The 25,379-nt window shown below is 42.7% G+C and overlaps 1 protein-coding gene across 12 annotated transcripts in view; it reads right to left on the bottom strand.

Moving 5' to 3' along the window:
- Positions 1–12,643: 12,643 nt before the first annotated feature.
- Positions 12,644–25,379, bottom strand: part of Atp11b (ATPase phospholipid transporting 11B (putative)) — a 109,329-nt gene continuing 96,593 nt past the window's right edge. For 4 of the 12 annotated variants that reach the window (XM_021254840.2, XM_021254802.2, XM_021254832.2 and 1 more), the window contains 2 exons: positions 22,328–22,461; positions 14,209–18,242 (listed from right to left, as the gene is read on the bottom strand). In XM_021254840.2, coding sequence (XP_021110499.2) covers positions 22,356–22,461 — 106 coding nt within the window. In that variant the 3' untranslated portion in view covers positions 14,209–18,242; positions 22,328–22,355. Of the gene's footprint in view, positions 12,783–14,208; positions 18,243–22,287; positions 22,462–25,379 lie in introns of those variants that run through there. The other 8 variants (XM_087186602.1, XM_021254807.2, XM_021254824.2 and 5 more) reach the window with 6 other exon arrangements.

Here is a 25,379-nt window from a genome sequence, read left to right as displayed (position 1 = left end):
GCTTCTATCCCCAGCCCTATGCTGCCCTATTGATCTGCTTTCTAGTATAAACTCTAGCTGTGATCTCAGTGCCCTAGGGGGCTGAGGCAGGAGGGTTCCAAGCTGGAACCCGGCCCGGACAATAATTTAGAAAGACCCTTTCTCAAAACAGAAAATTTAAAAAGCTGGAGATGTAACTCAAAGTGAAGGCTCAATCCTTGGTACCTAAAACAACCAGAAAAACCAAACTTAAGAATTTCACTTAAGTAGAATCGTGTACAGTGATACCTTGGCTGTCGAATGGCTCCAAGCTCGAAGTTTCCACTCCTCGAAAAATCTGTTTTCGAAACTGCTCCACAGTCAAACGGGAAATCTGACTTGCGAAACCTGACTGCGCAGAGGGAGCCGTGCTGCCAGCACCCTCTCCCAGATGCAGAGCCGCGCTGTCTGCGGCTTTGGTGCTGTATTTGTGTACAGTCACCAGGCTCCAAAGAAGGCGATACCAGCAGTAAGGCTAAGAGGAAAACCGTGAGAACCACGAGAGTTAAACCATTGCTACATCTGCTGAAGTCGTGGAAAATGAATTTATAAGTAAACGCTTCAGTTCTCGAACATGGCGGTGTTGGAAGGTGAATTTGGAGCAGAAGGAGCCGGACGGCTGGGGCAGCGCTGGAGTGCGGAGTCATGTTTGCGCGCGGGCTGCGTGGACTAAGGGTGCTTGCAACGGTCACACTTGCCTGTGTGGATGTACTTTCATCTCTGAGGTCCGTTCCTAGCAGTGGAATTTGGGTGGCATGGTAAATTTATATTTCATGTCTTTGAAAATGCTAAACTTCCAGAGTGGCTGTAATGTTTAGAAATATTCCCACAGAGTCTTATGTGATCTTTTTGAGATCAAATGTGTTAGGTGAAGCACAGTGCTGATGGCTGGTACTTTGGCAGCTATTACGTGTGTCCCGAGCAACCCGGTAAGCCTATGAATGGTAAGGTAGTTAATACTTTGCCCACATTACTGTGGACAGGTTGTCACTATCTCAATACATTTCCCAGATCGGTCACCTTTTGCACGTGAGGCCATCTTGCTGGCACTGTGGCATATTCCCCCTACCCCCTGATCTTTTGCTTTTGTGATAACATTGGGAATTAATGACTCCTTAAATTTATGAAAATGTAGTTGGAGCTAGGCATGCTGGAGGCAGAGGGAGGAGGACCAGCGGGAGGCCAGCCTGGGCTGCAGAGCAAAACAAAAGCTGCATGGGTATCGTTCAATGTTGCTGCAACTGGGGCTTTTATAAGCAGTAGACGTTGGAGTGCCGGGGCTCTTTTAAATGGAAAATTTCAGGCATAGACAAACAGAGAATAATATCAGGAACACATTTCATCGTGACTCAGGGCCAGTCTTGATGTATCTGTATCTCTCATCTTCTCCTCAACCTTGACTTATTTTGAAGCAAGTCCCAGAGAGCAAGTCATTTAATTTGTAAATATTTCAGTATGTATCTAGTATAATTATACTGGTAGACAGTCACAGTATACTGTAACTTGTAACCAGAATATATGAAGAATTGTTAGGGTTTAATAAGAGGACAACTCAGTTCACAAATGGGAAAGACCCAGGGGTGGTGGCACATGCCTGTGATTCTAGCACTTGGGAGGCTGAGGCAGGAAGACTGCTGAGAAATCAAGGCCACTCTGGGCTACATAGTGAGTGATACAAATACCAGTGATACAAATGAGCAAAGGATTTACATAGACATTTCTCTAAAGAAAGACCACAAATGGCCAATAAACACATGGAAAGATGCCCAGTGTTAGTCATTAGGGAAATACAGATCAGAACCATAATGAGATACCACCTTGTACTCACTCACTAGGTTGGCTTTAATCAGACAGACAGACATAATGACACAGTGAGGGTGTGGAGCTCACGGAGAAGCCAGTGGGTGTTACCTGGGGGAACGTGTGGTGTTGCTGATTTGAAAATGGACAGTTGCCAAAAGCTAAGCAATTAGCACTGTGACCTATCAGCTTTTCTTGGCATTTACTCAAAATTGAAACTTATGCTTACACATAAGTTCACAAACCTTGTACATAGATATTGTAGCACTATGCATAATAGCAAAAAAGTAGAAGCAATGCGAATGTCTGCTGTGACAGAGAACTTGGGTATCCACACAGTTACCTGGCCGTGAAAAGGCATGAAGTATTGGTGAGTGCTATGCCATGGCTGATCCTTGAAAACACCCGAAGTGAAGAGTCACAGAGGGCACTGTTGTGTGATTCCATTTATATGACATGTCCAGAACAAGCAAAACATACATACATACATGCATATGTATATATATATTTTGAAACAGGGTCTCGCTGTATAGTTCAGACACCTCGAACTCACTGTAGCCCAGGCTGGCCTCAAACTTACGGCGATCCTCCTGCCTCAGCCTCCCAAGTGCTGGGATCACAGGTGTGCACACCATAAGCAATCTGTAGAGAAGGACTAGTAGCTGGAGTGGAAGGTGGAGAAGGGAGCGACTGGTAAAGGGCTGATGGTGCCGCGGTGAAATTGGAGAAGGTGAGGGCCGCACACCGTAGCGAAATCACTGAATTGTGTGCCTCATGCAGTCTCACGGCATATGAATTATGTACCCATAATTTACTTTAAAAATAAGTGCAGGTGCACGTGTCTGAAAGGTATGATGGCTTCGCAGTCGGCACTCTGATGGTGTCCAGAAGCTGTGTGTTTCCGTTTTTCCTGGATTTGGAGACAGCTGATGGCGCGTGGGGTTGCTGCTTTGAGTCCCCTCTTCAAGATGTTCACCTCTGAGCACCTGGGATAGAAAGCTTGGTTGGAGGAGGGACGGTGCGCGTGGGTTTGCCAGAAACAGGAGTGCGGCGCGCGCAGGCGCTTCCGCAGAGGAGCTGTTCACAGGGCCCAGAGTGGCTCGCTGCCCAGCTGCGCCCGCCCTCCTTGCTGTCCCTCTGAGTAGCCAAGGGGACACGGTGGGCAGCTGTGGGACGCTCTTACACGTAGATAATGGCTTAAAATACTGACACCCTACACGGTGACCAAAATAATTTAGGAAGTCTGTTAAGATACCTCCCCCAAATGTATATATATTCCTTCCATTTTCAGTCCAGCCCTCCTTGCTTTCGCCTGTCACTTCCCATAGGACTGGAGCTCGACGCCGGGGAGGACCGCTGGCTTGGTTCCCCGGCTCTAGGCAGTCCCGTGTCTGTGTCTGGGAACTCACTTGAGCTCACGAGCTGTAGGGTCCTATTTATAACTCGAAAGACAGCATTTCAACAAATTAGTTAAATGATCTACTTGTCTCTCCTTTGCCCCGCATGAATCTGATAGCATCTCATCTACGAATAGTAACTATGCCCGGCCTGGCAGAACAGTGGGGTTTGATTAGGAAACTCCAATGAACAGGAACGAGGAAACATCATACAAAAAGCAGATCGGTTAACTTCACGCTGTTTCAGGTTACTTTCCTTATGAGGGTTAAAGCAGAGATTTCCTGCTGATGTCGGCAGAAACTGGCCTGTTAGGGCTTTGGCTCTTGCACGCATCTCTCCTGATGGCTCAGAAGCTGGGATAAACAACTTCACTTTGTTAGGTGACCTAGAACAGTTGCCTGAGTGACTCTATTTAGGGTTAGTGTGTGAGAGCCGACTGCAGAAGCTTGTTCATCCCCCATCTGTTTTACCTGACAGAACTTGAGGAGTGTTCCTTCTACAAGTGAAAGGCAACGTTTTCATGTCAGAAGATTTTCTATTTCCCTCATGGAGAAAGACTGGAAGTTACTTTAAAATATTTTCTGAAGTTAATTATGCATTACACCAGATCTTTCCAGAGAAACGATTTTATTTGTATGGGTCCTGCAGAGTGAAAGATCCCAGTACATTTAACTTGTTTTGGAAAATGTCTTTTTAGCCAGGCAGAGGCAAGGAGCTCTCCCCGCCCATGCTGGGCCAGGGCTTTCAGGCTCGCTCTGCGTGTCTCACAGGGAAAAGTTTGAGACCCAGGTAATTCACTAGCCTCGAAGAGCTCTGGCTGACCAGGTCTCCTCCGATGGCTGTGTACCGTCCATCTCCCTGGTGCCAAGGGCATCTCTGAGTAACATTCACCCCGCATCCAGCCTCTGTTTGGTGAGCATGTGGACTCTGTTCAGTTTGAAGAAGTCAGAAAATGACAATCCATCCCAGGCGGGGGAGACCTTTTTTGCAAATGTCATCCTGGGTGAGACAGGCTGGGTCCAAGTCTTACAGGTAGTTGTCAGGATTGCTGGTCTCTATTGTCTGAGCCTTTCTCCTGACTCCTGAGAGGTAGGATGCACCAATACTTTGTAGGTAATGCTATTAGAAGAATTTTGATTCCACAAAGGACCTCATCTGCTTGGTTCGGTTTTGTTAGTTAAAAAAAACACACCCATTTTTATATTCAGAGCCCCTTGCAGATGTTAATTCAAATGCTTAGAGTACAGTGTCCCCATTGTGTTATAGGATGTTTTAAAAATAGATCAAGATTCTGAATCAAGTCCTTCATTAGGTTTAGTTCTTTTTTTTTTTTTTTGGTACCAGGGATCGACTTGGGACCTTGTGCTTGTGAGGCAGGCGGTGGAAACACTGAGCTAAATCCTCGGCCCTACTTTTGTTTATTAAAATAAAGTCCCATTTTTCCTGCACCATTTGTTGAAAAGACCTTCTTCCACATTTAATTATATGAGTACCTTTGTCAAAAACCAATAGCCCAGAAGCCAGGCGTGGTGGAGCACATCTGTAATCTCAGGACTTGGGAGGCTGAGGCAGGAGGATCGCCATGAGTTTGAGGTCAGCCTGGGCTCCATAGTGAGTTCAAGGCCAGCCTGAACTACATAGTGAAACCCTGTCTCAAAAAAAAAAAAAAAACCCCAAAAAACCAATACCCCATATACATGTGCTTTACTCTGGATTTGCTTCTGTTCCATGATTTTGTCAAGTAAAAAACAAATACTCAGGCCGGGGATTTAGCTCAGTGGTTTCACTGCCTGCTGCACAAGCGCAAGGACCTGAGTTCAATCCCTGGTACCAAAAAACAAACAAAGAAACAAAAAAACTCTGAAGAATGATATTTGTTTGGGAACAGCAGAATACTGCAGTACAAGTACCATACTGCCATATCATACCATTGCCATAGTAAATGATAGGCATATTTGAAGAGGTTGGGCCAGGGGGAAGTTGATTTTTTGTTTGTTTTTCAACACAGGGCCTTGCTATGTAGTGCAGGAGAGCTGTGAGCTCATGATTTTCCTGGCTCAGCCTCCTGAGTGCTGATTTTGCTGCTGCAGATATGCCTCACAGCAACTAGCACAGTAGCATTTTTAAAAATAAAAATGAGCCGGGCGTGGTGGAGCATACACCTGTAATCCTAGCACTCAGGAGGCTGAGGCAGGAGGATCACTTTCAATTCAAGGCCAGCCTGAACTACCTTGTTTAAAAAAAACAAAACATCACCAACAAAAACATGAAAACAAAAATGAGCAAAATTACATTAGATGCAATATTTGATACAATAATTCTCAAGCACAACGATGACTAGCCAGTGTGTCTGTCTGAGGTTGGGCAGATGTCCTCATGGAAGTACTTTTTGCTTAAGGTTTCTGTGGTGCTGGTGCAAGCTTGCGGTTCGGGCAGTCTTTCTGTGACAGTTCCTGTCAGGCCATGTGTGTAAGAACCCTCCCTTCTTAGCCTCCTGCTCTATTTACCCCTCCCTCCCTCACTCCCCGGTTAAATTTGACACAAGTGACTGCATTTTGATTACTGACCACTTTCCCACCCTCTCACAGGTCTTTGCTAAAATAAAGCTTTCCCCTTAGAATCCTGCTGAAACGAGATGGAAATTGCAGGAAGTCCCAGGACATCAGCAGCAGGGTTTAGGCGCTCTGTGCTAAAGCCGGAGCAGCGGGCGGCTGTGTCCTGCTCTCGATTAAGAGACACCTGAGCTGATGTCGCTGAGTCCTTGCCGTCCAGCTACATGTTTTACAAATACCCCGCCAAGTGTGGAGACTGAGGGCTGGGAGTGGGAGGTCAGGGCCAGCTGGGAGCAATGTGAGACCCTGTCTGAAAAAACTCAGAAAGAGAGAGGGAGAGAGGGAGGGAGGGAGGAAAGAAAGGAAAGAGAGACTGAGTCCTCCAACCTAAAAATGCAACATATGTCATTGTTTGGATTTTTAAAAAATTTCCCTAAGCAGTATTTTATGACTTTCTGTTTACAGATACTGCATTTACTTTTTAAATTATTATTTTTTCTTAAAACTTGTGGAAATTTTAATCTGATGTTACTACATTTAAACATGATCCATGGGCTGGTGATTTAGCTCAGTGGTTCCACCGCCTGCCTCACAAGCGCAAGATCCTGAGTTTGATCCCCGGTACCAAAAAAAAATACAGCTCAGTAGTTTTTAATATTGTCTTGAGGTTGTACAGTGATCATTACTATCCAATTCCACAGCATTCCCATCACTGTAGAAAGCAGCTATCCATTAGCTGGTGTCCCTCAGGGCCACTTCCCCCTCAGCCCCTCAGTCACGGGGACACTGTCTGTCTTTAGATGTCATTGACCACTCATGTAAATGGAATCATACAGTGCGGGCTGGGGTCTTTCCTTTAACATGATGTTTCCAAGATTTATCGATGTGCCAAAGATCAGGAACCCATGGTTTCTTATGGCTTAATAATATTTCATCAGATGGATTTGCATTTTGCTTACCTCAGTTAACTGACTTTGGTTTCCATCTCTTGACTCGTGGATTGAATAATGGTACTGTAGACATTCATCTACAAAGATTCGTTTAAGCACCTGCTTTCAGTTTTTTGTGGTGTGTTACTGATGAATGAACTCAGGGCCTCACACATGCTGGGCAAGTACTCTAATCACCCAGCTACATCTCAGCCCCTGCCCCCCTTCTCTTTTTGTTTTTAAATTTTAACATGGGCTTTTGCTAAATTGCCTAGACTGGCTCTAACTTCTGATCTTCCTGCCTCAGCCTCCCAGGTAGTTGTATTAACAAGCATGTCAGACCACTCCTAGCTGTTTCACTTTTTTTTTTTGGTACCGGGGAGTAAACTCGGGTCCTTGCGCTTGCGCAGCAGGCAGCAAAACCACTGAGCTAAATCCCTGGCCCAGTTTCACTTCTTTTAGACGTATGCGTGGGCCTGGGACTGCTGAATCATACCGTGATTCTGTGTTTCACTTTTAAATGAGGAACAACCAACCTGTCTTCCAAAGTAGCTGTACCAGTGCCCAGCTGCCCCAGTGCATATGAGGGTTTCAGTCTCTCCACAGTCTCAAGACGTGTTGTCTGTTTTTTTTTTAATTAAGCTGATCCTAGTGAGCGTGCTGTGTGATACTTCATGGTGGTCATGATTTGCATTTCCTTAGTGACTGAGATGTTGAACATCTTTTCATGTGCGTATTGGCCATCTGTATACCCTTTCTGGGGACGTGTCTGCTCAAATCTCTGTCCGTCCAGTTTGTTTTTTGGCTGTGGTAAAGTCACGCCGAGACCGTGTTTCAGTGTGCGGCTCCTAGTGTGAAATGTGTACACGCTGCTGTGCAGCCGGCTTCCAGAACTTTCCATCGTTCATCACTGACACTTTCCACTCAGTACCTCCCACTCCTCCCTGGCCTCTGGTTACCACCAGCCCTCTTCTATTAAATTTCCACTATAGGCATCTCATGTAAGTGGGATCATACAGTATTTGTCTGTTTGTGATTAGCTTATTTCACTTAGTATAATGTCCTCAAGATCCATGTTGAAGCATGTGACGGTATTTGCTTCTTTTTAAGGCTGAGTAGCATTCCATTGTGTGTATAGACCAATGTTGTTTATCTATTCTCCAGTCAGTGGACATTTGGGTTGCCACTCCCTCTTGCCTACTGTGAATTGTGCTTCTAAGAACATGGGGGAAGCTGGGCGTGGTGGTGTAAGCCTGTCATCCAGCACTTAGGAGGCTGAGGCAGGAGGATCGCTGAGTTTGAGACCAGCCCGGGCTCCATAGTGAGTTCAAGGCCACCCTGAACTACATAGGGAGACCGTGTCCAAAAATAAAAATGGAACACAGGGGCCGGGGATTTAGCTCAGTGGTTCCGCCACCTGCCTTGCAAGCGCAAGGACCCGAGTTCGATCCCCAGTACCAAAAAAAAAAAAAAAAAAAGTAAAATTTGGGGCCAGGGATTTAGCTCAGTGGTTCCGCTGCCTGCTTCGAAAGCACAAGACCTGAGTTCGATCCCCTGTACCAAAAAGAAAAAGGGAACACGGGGGGTGGGGTTGCAAGTCTCTCTGAGACCTTGCTGTCAGTCAGTCCTGTGAGATGTATACCCCAAAGGGAGATGGCTAAGCATATGGGAGATGGTTTCACATTTTTTTTCCCCAGCACTTGCACTTGTGAGGCAGGCACGGCACCACTGAGCTAAATCCCCAGCCCTGTTTTCAGATTTTTGAGGAACCACCCTACTGTTTTCTCATGGTGGCGTTACCATTTTATAGTCCTACCAGTAGTACACAGAGGTTTCAGTTTCCCTACCTCCTCTCACACACCTCTGTCGCCTCTGTGTTGCAGTAGACATCCTAATGGGGACCAGATAATAGCTGCCAGCCTTGCAAGTGCAAGGTCCCAAGTTCAATCCCCGGTACCAAAAAAAAAAAGTATAAAATTGAGTGTTACTCATTTTTAGGGCCAGAGATTTGGCTCAGTGGTGCCGCTGCCTGCCTTGCAAGCGCAAGGTCCCGAGTTTGATCCTCGGTACCAAAAAAAAAAAAAGACATTTCGAGAAATGTCTAATCTTCTGTCCATTTTAAAAATCAGATTGATTTTGTTGTTTATTGTAGGAATTCTCTGCATATTCTGGGTGTTACTCCATTAACAGACATGATTTAGGGGACCTCTCTTTTTGTGGGGTGCCCTTTCACTCTGCTTATTGTGTCCATTTACGCACAGCTGTAGGTCTGATGGACTCCATTTGTCTGTTTTGCTGTTGTTGTCTGTGCGTTTGCTGTCATATCCAAAAGCTCACTGCCAAGTCCAATGGCTTGAGGGTTTTCCATTATGCTTTCTTCTGGTGGTTTTTTAGTTTGGGGTTTTGTTTAGGTCTTTGAATCCATTTGGAGTTAATGCTTGCACGTGGTGTGAAGGGTGGCCTAACTTCATTCTTTTGGATTTGGATTTTGCCCAATGCTATTCCCTGAAAAAAATGCATCCTTTCTGAGCACATGGTCTTGGCACGCTAGTTGAAGACCATTTGGCCATTTATCTACCTTTTCTGATGGATTGGTTTGTATTCTTGTCTAAATGCCAAGGCCACGTTTTTTGTCTCCATTACTGTAGCTTTGTAATATATTTTATTCTTTTTTTTTTTTTTGGTACCGGGGATTGAACTCCGGTCCTTGCGCTTGCGCAGCAGACGGCGAAACCACTGAGCTAAATCCCTGGCCCTTTGTAATATATTTTAAAACAAGGAATTGTTTGGGGACGGGTGAGATGGTGCTTGCCTGTAATCCTAGCACTCTGGGAGGCTGAGGCAGGAGGATCATTAACTTTAAACCCAGCCTGGCAAATCAGCAAGTTAGTAAGATCCTATCTCAAGAAAAAAAGCCAAAACTGGTTTTGGTTGGAGAGTAATCTGTCCTTTCCCTTCTGCGGCCACAGCTTCAAGGGTGCGCAGGCCTCAGGGAGGCGTCCTCCAGTCCTGTGCCCTGGCCTGAGGCGAGTCTGGTCCGACCCGGTGAGACCAGTGAGATCGAAAGGCCAGCTCCTGTGAGCGCCCGTGCCCATACCTGTGTGCGCAGGGAGGACCGTGTCGTTAAGATGGCAGTGCCACCCGAAGCAGCTGGCTGCTACCCCATGCTCAGTGCCCAGATCGCCCAGATGAGGAGGGTTCGAGTCTGCACAGGTGGCTCAGAAAGTGACGTGGGAATGAGGATGGCAGGAACAAAGATGGCCCGGCGTGAGGCACAGGCAAGGGAGAGGGAGAGGGATCCTGCAGGGGAGCGGGGAGGCCCAGGGAGCCCAGGATCAAGGTGACATCAGGCACCTGAAGGTCACCCAGGGGATCAGTGAGCCCAAGAAGTGATCCCCCCTCCCTGACCTGGACAGAGTGGCCTCTGAGCACTTAGATCGCTTACTGAAATTAAAATAAGCCTTTATCTGTAAAAATAAATGAGAAAATGACGTGGCACTGAGGTTTAAATGCCATTGGGGTTCCCATAGGGGTTGCCTGAACCTGTGGCTGCTTTCACTGTACTGCCATAGGAACAATAGTCAGTTTTCCAGTCTGTGCGTGGGACATCCTGTCATTTACTTCTTTCAAAAACCCTTTTGGGGCACAGATTTAGCTCAGTGGCACCGCGCCTGGCTTGCAAGCGCAGGGTCCTGAGTTTGATCCCCAGTACCAAAAAACAAACAAAAAAACCCTTTCAGCAATTTATTTCTTCTTGCTTAGGTTTAGTCCTAGGTATTTTAATCTTTTTGATATTATTGTAAATGGAAATTTTCTCTTTGGGGTTGTTGGGTTAATGTATAGAAATGCAACCAGGGCTGGGGATTTAGCTCAGTGGCACCGCGCCTGCCTGGCAAGTGCAAGGTCCTAGAAAAGAAGAAATGCAACCAATTTTTGTGTGTTGGTAGGGCCCCCTCTCCCAATACTGGGGATGGAACCCAGGGCTTTTGCACTGAGCTTCCTCCCCAGCCCCAGCCCTTTTTGTATCTTTTAGGTTGGGACAGGGTCTTGCTGAGTCACTTAGTTGTCCAGGCTAGGCTCAAATTTGTGATCCTTCTGCCTCAGCCTCTCACATGCTACTATGCTTGTTTTCAATTTTTAAATTATTAAATACTTGCACATATTTTCCTTCTAAAACAAGATTGGAAAAGAATAGATGTATTTTACTTTTTGTTATTCATGAATTCAACACCATGAGGACGTACTGCTAATCCCAATCTATGGAAAAGAAACGGCGTGACCTGGTCTCCACTCTGTCCCACAGCAGTTGAGGTGATCGCATGACTAGCAGTTTCGCAATGTGCATGTCTGCCTGGAAATGTAGCATAGGAGGCTGGCAGCTGTCAGAACTGAGTGTGGTTGTCTTTCAGTGCTACTTTCTGAGCAGGTCAGAAAAGCAGATCTGGCTTGCATTTGGATGCCGATCACTATGACCTTGAGGGCGACTGTTTCAATTCTGAATCCATCTCATATCTTGAAAAGTAAGGTTTCTTCCACATCAGTGATCTGATTCCACACTGCATTCTTGTGAAATATATCCAATTAGTTCACAAACTCTGAATGTGCTCCACTCTGGTGAAACAGATGTTAACAACAGTAACTTGAAATGTTACATTAAACTTGCTTTACACAGGCTGGGTGTGGCGGCTCACACCTGCAATCCCAGCACTGTGGAGGCTGAGGTGAGAGGTTCAAATCCAGCCTGAGCAAATTTAAGTAACAGCGAGAGATCCTGCCTCAAATTTACAAAAGTGCTGGGGATGGGAATGCAACTCAGTGCAAAGGCTCTGGGTTCATTCCCTAGTACCACAAAAAAACAAGCAAACCAAAACCTTGCTGTACACAGGGTGTGGCAAGTCATCAAGATGTTCTCTTCCTTTCCTAAACTGGGTGTAGCTGGTGCTTATCATCCACACGCACTCCAGCTCCTTCCTTGGGCAGGAGTGACTGGGACTCCAGTTCTTGCCAGAACTCAGGCTAATTTGAGTGTCTGCCCCTGGACCAGTGCCCTACTGTGCCCTTTCCGCTCTAGAACCTGAAACATCCCGACCTCCACCCAGCAGGTGAGGACACTGCTCTGGCCTGGGGTGGCAGAGCATCAGGAAGGAATGAATGTGTCCCTGAGTGACTGAACTCGAGTTACAGGGTGCCAGTTTCTTCTCTTGGGACCTTTTGTTTTTGTTTTTTTTGGTACTGAGGATTGAACTTGGGACCTTGCGCTTGCAAGGCAGGTGGCGGAACCACTGAGCTAAATCTCCGGCCCTCAGGGCCTTTTCATTGTTGAGCGTCTGCTATAGCAACGTGGCCTCATTCTAACCAGACATGCACTGAGTGTGGAAGAAATTTTTCAAAGGGAGAAAAAAATAACTGAATTGCAGACTTAGATGCTATTCTCTGGATTCACTGAGAAATCTGTTACTTGCCTTCACATTTTTGTGTGTGTGGGGGTACTGGGGATTGAACTCAAGAGCCTTCTCATTGAGCTATAGCCCAGTCCTTTTTATTTTTATTTTATTACTTTTGGAACTGGGGATTGAACTCGGGTCTTTGCACTTTCGAGGCAGGTGGCGGAACCACTGAGCTAAATCCCCAGCCCCAAGTCCTTTTTATTTTTAGATAGGACTTCACTGTTACCCAGGCCGGGCCCCAAACTTGCAATCCTGCTGCCTCAGCCTCCCAGTAACCAGAATTCCAAGTGTATGCCACCACAACTGGCTTAAAATGCACATTATTTTTAAATGCCTCACAGGGTAGCTCTATGCCAGATATAGCTTCCCCCATGCAAGGGGTGTATTTATCCTTATGTGTTTTCTCAACCAGTGGACACTAAAAGTATGCATGAAAGTGTGAAACAAACATCTGAACAGAGACATCCCTCATCATCATGCAAACTAGAATCGCGGTGAGATATTTCACATACATTAGAACGGCTGAAGTTCAAAGTGCTGTCCAGGATATGGCAGTGCAACTCTGGCTGGTGCAGGCTAAAACGGCACATACAGCACTCTGGAAAACACGCTGGCTTTTCTTACAAACACGAACGTACCTACGGTATCGAGAAATGAAACTGTGCGTAAACAAAGAACACTCACAATGCTTTTTTCTACAGTAGCCCAAAGGGCCAATGACCCGAATGTCCTCACAGAGGAGGAAGGCTAAGGAAACTGTGTCTTTATGCAGTGGAAGACGCCCGAGTAGCAGAGATGAGCCCCAGATACACTTGGCAGCGTGGACGAGCTGCAGAGGGGCTGAAGGACAGGGTCAGACATGACAGCAGAGAGTACGCTGTGGAAGCCATGCCTGAGAAAGTCAGGTAAATGAATATACAACAGGAATCAGAGAAATGGGAAGAAGAGGGGAATGAGTTCATTGGGAAGAGGCACCAGGAAACTCCTTGGAATTAAAAAAAAAAATTAAGGGTTATACAAATTACACAGATGTCAAAAATGACTGAATGGCAATCCTAAAATCTGCACTTTCCAGTCTACATATCGTATCTGAATACAAACCTTTTTACCTTAACATGATCATATGAACAAATTTGACTCATCAGAGGGCTCTCTGCAGCTTGTAACAGGCCTGCTTGAGGTATGGCGACTTCTCTCTGATTAGAACTGCCTGATCCTGTGAGCGCTTCACTGTAAAACCTGAATTGCTCTTGAAGTCACTATTTTCTGATGAAATGGTTCTTAGGTTTTTCAATCCTAAATTTCTTCTTCAGTGAGAGCATGATTTGCCACGTTCTATTTGTTGTACATTGGAACTCAGAAGTCACCCTAAAGAGAATCTAAGCACTCAGGTCTTCAGATATAAACTGACTCACCTGGGTTCTACCTTATTTGAGAATTACATTATGTAAAACTCACGCATTACCATCTTTCTCAAACATTAATGCCTGAACAAAGATAACAGCGGAACTTTTAAAAGCACAAACTTTATATCTACAGAGCATTTCCAAATTCAAAAGTGCTTGGCTAGCTTTTTCTAATGATGCAGTGTCTAGCTGAAGTGTGCTGGGCCTCCCTGCTGGTGCAGTTCTATGATAAGACCTTTTCATAGGAGCTCTATTGATGATTTATAAAATCTGGGTATTCAAAAAAAATTTTTGAGTACTCAAAAAACTTACACATTAAAAAATGCAATTAGTGGGCCGGGGATTTAGCTCAGTGGTTTCGCTGCCTGCCTCGCAAGCGCAAAGACCCGAGTTCGATCCCCGGTACCAAAAAAAAAATGCAATTAGTGAAAGGCACAAATGATATTCCTGCACTATAATGGAGGGTTATTGTGGTAAAATTTGTTTTTTTGGGGTACCGGGGATCAAACTTGGGACCTTGCACTTGTGAGGCAGGCAGCAGAACCGCTGAGCTAAATCCCCAGCCCTATTGTGGTAAAATTTAACTTGAAAGAAGTTAGGTAGAGCTTGTTACAATAGGTAGAGAGAGTCTTAAAATACCTAAATAGAAGAGAAACACTTTGTTATGTAGGAAAATTTTTATTTGATAAATATAACTTCATAAACTTTAAAAAAATACTGAGTACTGTACAATAAGTATACTACAGTTACTGACAATGAAGAGAATTTTTAAAGGATTACATTAGACAGCCACAGTATCTGAGGTCCAAAATTTTAACTAAGTATTGCTACATATTTCCAGCTACTCATTTTTCATAAAAATCTAACAATCACCACTATTACAAACATATCAGTTATGATTTTTTGTAGGAATATCATTCAAGTTATTATATATATCAAACAGCATTTTAATAGTTTTATTTTTATGAAAATATATGACTCATTTTAAGATAGAAATAAAGATGTCTATAAAGGGGGACCAAAATAAATAAACATGTTTTACATAAAACTCTTTGGTTCATTAGTTTTTTCAGTACCTGCCTCTTAAAAAATTCCCTGTAGTCTTACAGGGAAAACACAAACACGAATGATTCCTTTCCCTCAGTCTCCAAGATTTCCAGAGTAGTGAATTAATTTATCCCGGTATTGGGGATCAAACTCAGGACCTTCTGCTTGCCAGGCAGGTGCAGTGCCCCTGAGCTACATCCCCGGCCCTTGAGTAGTGAATTTTAAACTTTCAGCTCTTCACTGTAAATTTTAGTGGCCTCAGTTCCTCCCTATTGAGTCTCAAGCTTATCAGACAAGGTCAGTTCCACCAGCTTCTGGAGTGGAAGTGACCTCAGTCTGGGAACTACGCTGGAGAGCAGGCCTTCCCCTAACTTCCTACCCAGGATAGTGCCAGGGTTGGGCTGGTCCTGGGAGCCTCCAGACACCACAGAGCCTCAGACCTTGAATCCCCCCACCCCGAAGGAAACCCTGCAGCGGTAGCTCTCCTCGGGCCAGGTTTGTCAGAGCCGAGCCGGGTGCTGAGTCACGGGCCAGAGCAGCAGATGGGCAGCTGCGGATGCACGGTGCCTGTCCTTATCTGCAGGGGCAGGGCCTCCTGACTAGGCAAGGCAAGCATGGGGGGCGCAGACCTGAGGCCACTGGATAACTAGCAGTGACACACGGAGCGCCTACTCTGGTTCTGGCAGATAGAAGTAAGTTACTCATCAGTGTGTACTTTCCAAAGAAGTTGAAAGAAATAATGCAAAAGGGGAAGCTTTTCTGTGATTCCTGGTCATGGAAGAAAGTTTTATAACATGAATATGAGTACTAGAAAACTACTGAAGGTTTTGTAAATTGCAGTATTACTTTCATAAATAAATAAAAGAAAATCCTTCTCTTAAAATGACAGGATATCCTTTCTTTAAAAAGGGAGTAAGTTTTGAACAATAAAGCAGGAGAGGCGCGTTGGGGGAGTCAGAGTGACTCACTTCGGGGCTGGGACTGAGCTCAGGGCCTCACACACACCATGCAAGCCTCCAGCATGAGTTACACCCTTGGTCTTATTTTAAAAATGTTTGTTTTTTAAAAATAAGTGAGGCTGTGGATGTAGCTTAGTGGTGGTGCCTGCTTCGTATGTTCAGGGCTCTGGATTTGATGGCCAGCACCAGGAAGAAAAAGCCCTCCTTACTGGCTGCAGTGGTGAATACAGACGTGCGCGCCACACGTGAGGCCTGGGGAGGCCGGTGGGCTGCTGCCTGTAGTCCTCTCCTGTTAGTGGTCCGTTCATCTGACGGCACATGAACACCGTTAAGGCAGATGTAACGCGGGACCACTGATGGTCATTTTCAGTGTTTAGGTAGTCCAGGCTGGCCTCAAACTTGATTGTCCAGCTTTTGTCTGAGTGCTGGGATTTCGGGTGTGTGCTACCATGTCTGGCTGTCATTTTGTACATGTACGCTTCAAAAGAATTCTGAGAGAAAGCAAATTTCATATTACCCTCTATGAAACTATTCTACTGAATATTTCTGCAGTTTCTGCTCTGGAACATGTAACAGTGAGTGTACACAACATATATTATACTATCCCCCTTTCATGTATTTCCAAAATAACTGATCTTTCTAAACCTAACTGGAATATCCAAGAAAGGCTGTTTATGAAAATTAATATTTAGCCTGAAATGGATAATGGGACATCCTTGCATTATTATTATTATTATTATTTTTGTACTGGGGATTGAACTCAGGACCTTGTGCTTTTGAGGCAGGCGCCGGGACCATTGAGCTAAATCCCTGGTCCCATCCTTGCCTTATTTAAGGACAAATGGCAGATAGCAAGCAAACAGCACACCAGCAAACACAGATGAAGTCATAATTCCTGCTGTCATTCTTTGTCTACCAGCCCAAGTCTCAAAAGTGGGAAAGAAATGAAGAGTTGTACAATGAATCTCCAAAACGGAATTACATCCCTAAGGGACAATTTGGCAAAACTTCATTTAACTGTTTTCTTTTTGGTACTGGGGATCGAACTCAGGACTTTGTGCTTGCGAGGCAGGCAGTGGCACCACTGAGCTAAATCCCTGGCCCTTAACTGTTTTCTTATAATTTTTATTTTGTATATGGTCATTATATACTGTAGATAATCATTCTCAAACTAATGATCATTTCCAGGTCTTAAAAAAATTACTTTTAACAAAATAAATGACAACACAAATTTGAGATGGAAACTAAGTTTTGAGATGCAAGGAGTAAACTAGACCAGCATGTACGTGATTAGTCATTCTTAGCATTTTAATTTATTGCTGCTAAAAATTTAGTATTTTAGACTTTTTCATTTACATTTCATAGCCACACCTGACAGCATACCTTGTAATGGGACACTGGGCAGAATTAACCTTACTGTAGTGTGCGATAACTTAGGTAACATGCTAACTGAAAAACAGCAAAATTCTTAACAGAAATCCTTTATCCTAAACTTTAGCTTACAGAAAGGCAGGAGTAATTCTAAGTTGGTCACAAAGAGGGGCTCTCCTCTTACTATTGATCTAATGAGCCATATTTTGATTTGTATAATTAAAACTATTTGCAATATACAAATACTGTCCAAACTTGTTTTTTATTGATATAGCTGAACTTTACAACATTGTCATAAAATACTATTATAAACAAAGCTTTTGGATAGAGAGGAAAAAACCAAATTTATATTAGCCAGGTTAAAGCATGCAAAAGAGCCAATGATGAAAACATTAAATTAATAATATAATGATCTCTTTTTTTTTCTTGGTACCAGGGATCGAACTCAGGACCTTGTGCTTGGGAGGCAGGTGATGGAACCACTGAGCTACATCCCTGGCCTGTAATGATCTCTAATCTACCCACTATAGCTTCTTTATATTTGGGCAAAAAATTTAGTAAACATCACTTTGAAATTTGGTGAACAGACCTGATTTCTGATTCTATAACAGACCCTTTGCATTTACACTTTACTGGCACAGCGTGTTTAGAGAAACTTGGTACTGGCATCAATTTACTACCCACACTGCAGTCAATAAGGGGAAATTTGTTCTCCTAGTTTGCTCTGTGAACTTAAAACTTACTAATGAATTAACGATACAAATCACTGAGGTACCAAAATTTCTTAATATTCACATTCACTTTTCCCATGAAAAGCTTTAAGTATAACTCTAATAAAAAAATAGAGTTCTCAAGGCAAACTTTCAGCATAATTTACAGAAGCAGATTTAAATAGAAGTCAATAACTAATCTAATCCTAAAAAATACACTTAAGTAGGAGTGATCTCAACGACTTCAGCAACATGCTGAAATGCCATTAGGAGTCCCATGTGCCCAGGGATAACCCAGACAAAAAGAGTGAAACTCTCTTTATTCACAAACTTTGACATGTTCATATTCAAATTAAGGGGAGAAGAGAGGGGTTCATGTTAATGTTTTCTGTTTGTTTGGAGTGGGTCTGAACTACTCCAGAGATTTCAGAGTGATTTCAGGGCTAGAGTGGCCATTTATAGGACAATCAGCCCTGAATTTGAGGGAAGGAGGTGAAATCGCTCTACAAGTACTACTGCCCCTTTAGCAAGTAGATGAGTCCATTGTGGAGAGAGTCAGGACGCTCCTGTCGTTGGTACAGAAAGGATCCGAGGCACTCCATGATCTAGAGTAACAATAAGAGAAAAGTTTGGCTCACCAGGGCCTATGTTTTAATTGAGAAAAAAACTGAGTCTTAAAATTTAGTACTGAAATACAATTTAAGCTTTAAAATAATCACTGATTCATTTTTAAATGCTAAAGAGAAATTCTTCACACTAGCATTGAATGCCCATTCTATTTACATTTTACAAAAATGGGAAAATTATGCTCTAGTTACCATGTAAAAATATTAGCCAAAATGCAGATATTCTTTAGCATTAAAATATTATCTGTAGGTAGTAAAGCATGAGATGCTTTTAAAATCTTAATAATCCAAAAAGAAGTATGTTATTAGGACTTACACACATTCAGTTCTACTGAAAAGCAACTAGGCTATATGTTGACATTACAGAAAATCCCCCTCCTAAATAAAATTCCCACTCACCAAAAGGCTTGGAATGAATAGCATGTTCATATTATTGGTCACACTTTTTCAGCTACAAATTCTGTGCTAGATGTTTCAGCCTCATTAGCTTGAATGAAGTAAATGGTTTACTCAAAGATATCAAAGACACTTGCAGGTCACTAGCATTTTCACTCAACTAAGAAAAGGTACATACTGGTTTGGAAAAGCTAACTACTATCTGAGTGAGAAGGCCCTTAAGCAAGTCAATATATAATACTTTCTTTGCAGCTATAAATTTAAATTAGCTTGAATTAATTTAAACTAAAATAACTCATGACCAAAAGTAGCCTGCCATGCTTAAAAAAAGTCTGAGTAACTCAAGGATAATATTAAGATCACCAAGGAAAAGATGGCTTTACTAGGAGATTAACAGTACTGTGCAGTAAATATGTTTCATGTAACTTCTGCCAGGGTGGACACTTTCCCTGAAGAGGTGCCAGAGAAAGAGGCTGGCATTCAGAAGGATACACTGGTCTTCACCAAATATCCTGTTTTTTAGACTTGGTATCTGGGGTAGTTAAGTTTGAATCCATGAAGTAAGCAGTCACTGTGAAGTTTGGAAGGGAAACATTACAGATTTGGCTAAGCTAGAGCAACTGCACTAGTTCTTTGATTTTAGTGGCTTCCAGAAAAGCCTGAACATCATGTACCTCAGTTTAAGAAAGGGCTGTTCACTTCTGTCTCTCTAGCACCTGGAGCTGTGTCTGGCATGCATTAGGCACCCAGTAGTTGCAGAATGAATGAAAATAAGAATATGGAGATGTCCTACACAGTAAGCATTTATGGGGGAAACTATGTTTTCAACTGTAACTTGTCAACACCGTAATTATCTGGAGTCAAATGTCAAAGTCCAAACTGCCAATATTTCATATTAGTTTTTCCCCTCCAACCATTGCTTACACTGAAGAAAACTTATTAGGTTTTCCTTTATGTCTTATCTTTTCAAAGGACACATGTGTGCTCAATGTTTTTTTTTTTTTTGGTACCAGGGATTGAACTCAGGATCTTGTGCTTGCAAGGCAGGCAACAAACAGAACCACTGAGCTAAATCCCCGGCCATCTTGAATATCATTTTTGACAGAGTATTAAACACCTGAACTGCATATTAATTCCTTTCTATTTAAAAGGTAATTTTGATTAGAATAATGTAACTATTAGTATAACACATACAGAAAATCATCACTGCAATACAGCTCTTCAGGGTACAACATGGCATATCCTTTATGGGGCACCATGGTGCTCCCTCTGAAGCTGAGCTTGCAGTATGGCATACTCCTTTGATAACATCAAATAATACAATATAAGTACAATTTGTGTGTCTAGATAAGAATTCAATCAGCAGAGAAATCTGTCATATAAAATCCCCGTTGTACTTCTCAAATGATGACCATTACTTTTGTATGTCAAAGGAACAAGCAGCCAGGGGCTTCTGCATCATGTAACAGAGGCCTCAGATTTGTCCCATTCTCAAATTAGACATGAAACAGAAATGCAGAATAGAAGCTGCTTGAAAATCTAAATGGAAACACCAAACATATTTCACAAATATAATTTTCTGCAGAAAACAAATTTCAACATACCAAAATGACTATGTCAGTTTAACTATACTGTTCATACAGCCCTTTGAAAAGCACCAAGTAGCTCTGTATAGTGTATGATTTTATCTCCTAGAAAACTATAACAGTAACAGATCTGAAAACTTTAGATTCATCTAGAGAAAAATGACAGAAGTCATTAATAATATAACCCGAAATGTTGGACAGTGCTGCAAAGGCATTTATAATCTGTCAAATATGATATTAATTACTAAGTTAAACATTTTATTAGAAAACAAATCTTAGAAAAGAATTGGTACACTTGTCAGTGAAGAGCCGCCTTCCGGACTCGCCAGCCAGCGCAGTGCTGCCTGGGGACACGAGGCGGCACAGACAGAAGGCTGCGAGGGTGGCAGAGGCAGAGCACTGCCATGATCTACAACAGAGACAGGCACGTGGGGAAAGCAGAAAACATTTCTGGCTCTTTAAAATTAACCTAGGTTTTAAATAAATCAGTAGCGAAGACGTACATTGTCATTAAAGAGGAATTTATGTTGAATTAGAAATTTTTAAAATTCTGTAGAAGTTCTATCATAGTATCCTAGTCTATTTCCGACTTTGGTCTGTGTGGGAAAACTGTGTTCTTAGCTAAAATAACACGGTAAGTTAGATCTTTCTGGAACATCTGAGAAACTCACTAGCCTAGGTACATGAAAGAGCTACTTTTCTATAGTGTATTTTATAAGTGTAAAAATATAACAAAATCCCAATAAATTTAACTGTTCACAGTAACCCTTTCATGTGGGATGAACTGACTACAAAATGAAATTATGACATCATGGAAATACTTTGGATCACATGTTATAATGAGATCAGAAGAAATGGGAATGGAAACCATAGGTATTATGTCAACATAAAAATGCTATTTATCAATTCAGTTGTACCATAAAGACATGGCCACAGCCAAAAGTAAAGTGACAGCCAAGGGTTCACCAGTAAAAGCTACCCACATTTCAATACACGAATGATATCATATTCATCATTTTTTTTAAAACACAAAGTTCACCAACCACTGAAACAATTCTTTTGCCAATAGGTAAAAGTAGTGCTCTCTCCCTCCTTGCTCCTTGCCTCGAGGAAGGAAGCTTTTCTAAGCAGCGGCCCAGAGAGAGTGGTGCTGCCCATGTGGCACCTTGGGGAGGACGGAATCGACGTCTGTCTGAGGCCATTGTGACCCTCATGGACGCCAGGGAGACGCTGCTTTCATCTTGTGAATATGATATCATTCACCCAACCAACACCAAACGGAGAGAAAGTGAGTTCTTATTCCGTAGTTTCCCTCAATAATGATATACACCTTGGGCAAACATATGGAGAAATATGAAGAAATGAATCCATTTCACCTTTAAATGATTTTTAAATGGTATTTACCAATAACTGTCTTTTTCTGGTTATGATTCATAAAAGGAAACTATAATAAATCTGATTCAAGAAATAGATTTGGGAGGGGACAAAACTGCTAAGATTGTTCTGATCCATAATTTACTTAATAAATGCCAAGTAAAAGTAAAAAATCACAATTCATTTCAAAACTTCATTACAGATATTAAAAAGGGTCAGGAAACAGAAATACAGCCTTCTGTGTTTAACCCTGAATGACTGGAAAATATACATGAAGAATAAGAAAAGCAAAGACTTCTGATTTTACTGTGTATGGAGATTACTTTGTAAAGACAAAAAGCAGAGGAAAAATCAGCAGAAAATGAAACAGCAGTATAATTTAAAAAAGAAAGTTATACAAACCAAGAAAAAGTACCACATACACACTCCTATCCACCACATTTGAGAGTGATTATAAAACAGGATTGTTTTGTTCACTGGATGCAGTCTCTTCAAAGGTGCTTTTTCTTCCTTTGTAAGTGAAAGTACCCCACCCAAAGCCATGAAGTGAAGTAAGTCTACCATCAGAGTGCTAACAAATAGCAGACTTCCTCCTTCAGTTGGTAAAACCAGCTGCTGATTTACTGGGCACCTAAAGCTGCAGGTTCGTCCTGTTCCAGGTTACAGGACGCTCATCTGCAGCAAAGGCTACTTAGAGAAATGTCACACCTGCTGATGTGGGTGGGGCTACATCTCCCTATAGCTCGTTCCAGCATTCTTCTAACAGATGCACATGCTGCTTCTCCTTCTGGGAAACAGCACATGGAGTCCAAGCACTTGATACTTGAATTTGTTTGAGTAAGCTGGAAGGATTAAAGCAGAAAAAAATTAGTTATGGATGGATCTGGACTTCTAAACAGTACTAAAATAATGACAACCAGCACTTTAAAGCCAAAAGTAATGTATATAAATATACATGTTTTCTATAATATGGAAATGGATGAGGCTTTCACAGAATGTAGTCATACAAAAATATTTAAAAACCTTGCATCCTAATTACAAGTCTTGTGAAGGATTTTAGTCTTTTATTATGGTCAAACTGGTTTACGTCAACTACTCAAACTTAGTGAATTCTAATTTTTCTTGGAGTTTTTGTTTATGTGAAATTGCTCCTGCAGTTACAATAAAGATGTCTAGCAATTGAGGAGTGTAGAGTATGAACTATGGAATACTGGGAAGTAACAACCTGGCGGAACCTAAACTTCAAGAAAAATAACAACAGCAGCAAACACTTTATGCAGTGTTTACTATGAGCCACTCTAAGCACTCTACATTTATCTACGCCATAGTTATTTTTGACAAAAGCATTGTTACTTTATTCGTTATTTTAAATTACTAAACAACTATTAAGTGCCATCCATGCTTGCAATCAGCTTGTTTTTAAAAGTAAGCTGGTGGCACATGCATTAAAATTTATTAAACAGCTTTATAAGTAGTACTATTTTTTAGTTTTTTTTTGCAGTACCGGGGATTGAACTCAGGACCTTGTGCTTGAGAGGCAGGTGGCGATGCCACTGAGCTGAATCCCCGGCCCTTAGAAGTAGTACTATTTAAGTTGAATTAATTTCTCAAATATGCAAGATTTATACTTATTCATGCATAAAAAGCCCAGCAAGGTAACATAATTCTATACTACTAACAATTTTAATTGTGTTTAAATGAGGAAACAAAAATGGTTCGAGCACATTTCAATGAAGCCCAACCCTGTTTTTGCTACTCGAGAGTGCTTCTACAGTTTGCCAGGGTTGTCATATAAAAAAACAAGCCTAAGTCATTTTGCTTTACCTGTTTGACATCCTACATAACAAATCTTTTGAAGATAATAAAGGAAGGAGAGGATGAATTCCAAATGAATTCAGGAGAGGGTTCGGTTCCAGAGGTTGGGAATCACGGTGTGTCACAGGGAGCATGGCAACAAAGGATCTGTTCACAATGGACAGACGTGAAGCACCAGCGACTGGTGAGGGCCTGAGACCCAGCCTCGGAGCAGTGTGAGATGAAGCATGGCTCCTGCTTGGCAGCTGCCAGGCTGCACCAGTGCTGCAGGATTTGCTAAGCACTGAGAAAGAATGAAACCTCGCATGTTCTTTCATTAAAAAACCTTTGGTTTAGGACCATGCAGGGCACTGTTTCTTAAATTGATTTGTGAGATGTTTATAGACATCTCGCTAAAAAAAAAAAAAGCTCTATGGCCAATGAAGTTTGGGAAACACAACTCAATGAAGCTCTAAACAGACTTAAGTAAAAGACTGTCAGAAAATCAGGTTCATGGCCACTCTGCGAGGGAAGCCTGACCTACCATAATTCTCCAACGTGTTTGCAATACCCCCTCTCATCTCCATGCAGCAGAAAACACTAATCTATACCACAAGGGACATTAATATTCAGAATGGCCTGGGAAATGCTGCTTTAGGTAACAGGATTTCATCCGTTTCCCAGTTTCGTCTCTGGGCCCCTGGGCTCATTTCTCCTAATCTTCCATTCACCCTTGGCAGGAACCAGGCCTCCTGCGCTCCCACATGGTCAAACACACGAACACCTCCTTCGGCCACAAGGGCCCTGTCTACCTGGGCTGCAGGTGCCCTCTCTGCCCTATTTCCATGCCCCTGTGCTGTCTCCCCCTCAGCCCACCAGGTGGAGCACGTGTCAGTGCTGCCACCAACCAGGGCCCCAGTGTTGGCTCCTACATGAAGGTCCAGTTTAGGAAAGTTCCTTACTCCTTTCAATTCTGAGTTGTCACTTTCTCCATGCTCTATTCCACAGCTTGTCAGCATCACTTTTTCCGTGGCACAAGCACTTAAATCCAACTTATGTGTTTGCTGAGCAAGGCCCTGTGCCAGTACTCATCGGCAAGCACAACCTTGCCTCAACCTCAGTAAAGTGAAGACAGAGGTGGGAGAGAAGACAAGTCAGAAACACAGGCTAATACCAGTTATATTCATGGAGTGCTTACTATGTATGTGCTGGGTGATTCTCATGGATCATCTCATTTAATTAAAATTGACACAATAGCTCTATGTTATAGGCACTATAATCACCCTCATTTTGTAAGGAAACAGAGGTCGAGCATTTGTTCAGGGTCATTCACTCAAGCTGGGGGTTCAGTTTTATTTTTTTTTAAATTCCAGAGCTCCAAACTCTTTACCAAGCCTCTATCCTGCCTTATTCTACCATGGTCTGAGATAGACTACTCAGAAAAGACAAGCGAAAGCTCAAACCCAGATGTTGTTGGTAGGACTAGTGGGAGGGCATGAGAGATTTAACGTAAAAAGATGGCATTTCAAATATATGTTGGAGGAGAGATTGAAAGGGACTTACTGAAGATGTGACCCAGGTCACAGCCCCAGGTGCCCACGGGTCTGGACCTGACTTTAGGTCATTTTCCTGCTTTGCATTCACTGTAATACTTAAGGGCAAGTATTAAAATGTGGACAATCCAGGAGAGAGAGAGTAAGCATCATGAAATGTCAAATACATTACAAAGAAACGACTCTTCAGATTACCTTCCAAACTAAACAAAACCTATTTCCTTTTCTTTTACTAAGTAGGAAAAACAAACAAACAAAAAAACAACCCAGCTGCTTTGAAAATGCTGGAAGCTGGCTAAGTGTGTTTCTGGAAAGCTCTCTACAGAAAATGCTCTACTGTTTTCTAGCAAACCTCCAAGCGCTACCACTTTCCCACACACACGTCTTTAATATCCACGACCTGGGAGCTCAGC

The sequence above is a fragment of the Heterocephalus glaber genome, unplaced genomic scaffold, assembly GCF_053883595.1.
Source record: "Heterocephalus glaber isolate CG9 unplaced genomic scaffold, H.glaber_assembly_v1.0 deba00001504, whole genome shotgun sequence".
NCBI classification, from domain to species: domain Eukaryota; kingdom Metazoa; phylum Chordata; class Mammalia; order Rodentia; family Bathyergidae; genus Heterocephalus; species Heterocephalus glaber.
The sequence above is the reverse complement of the archived record's forward strand: the minus strand, read 5'-3'. Positions and strand labels throughout refer to the sequence as shown.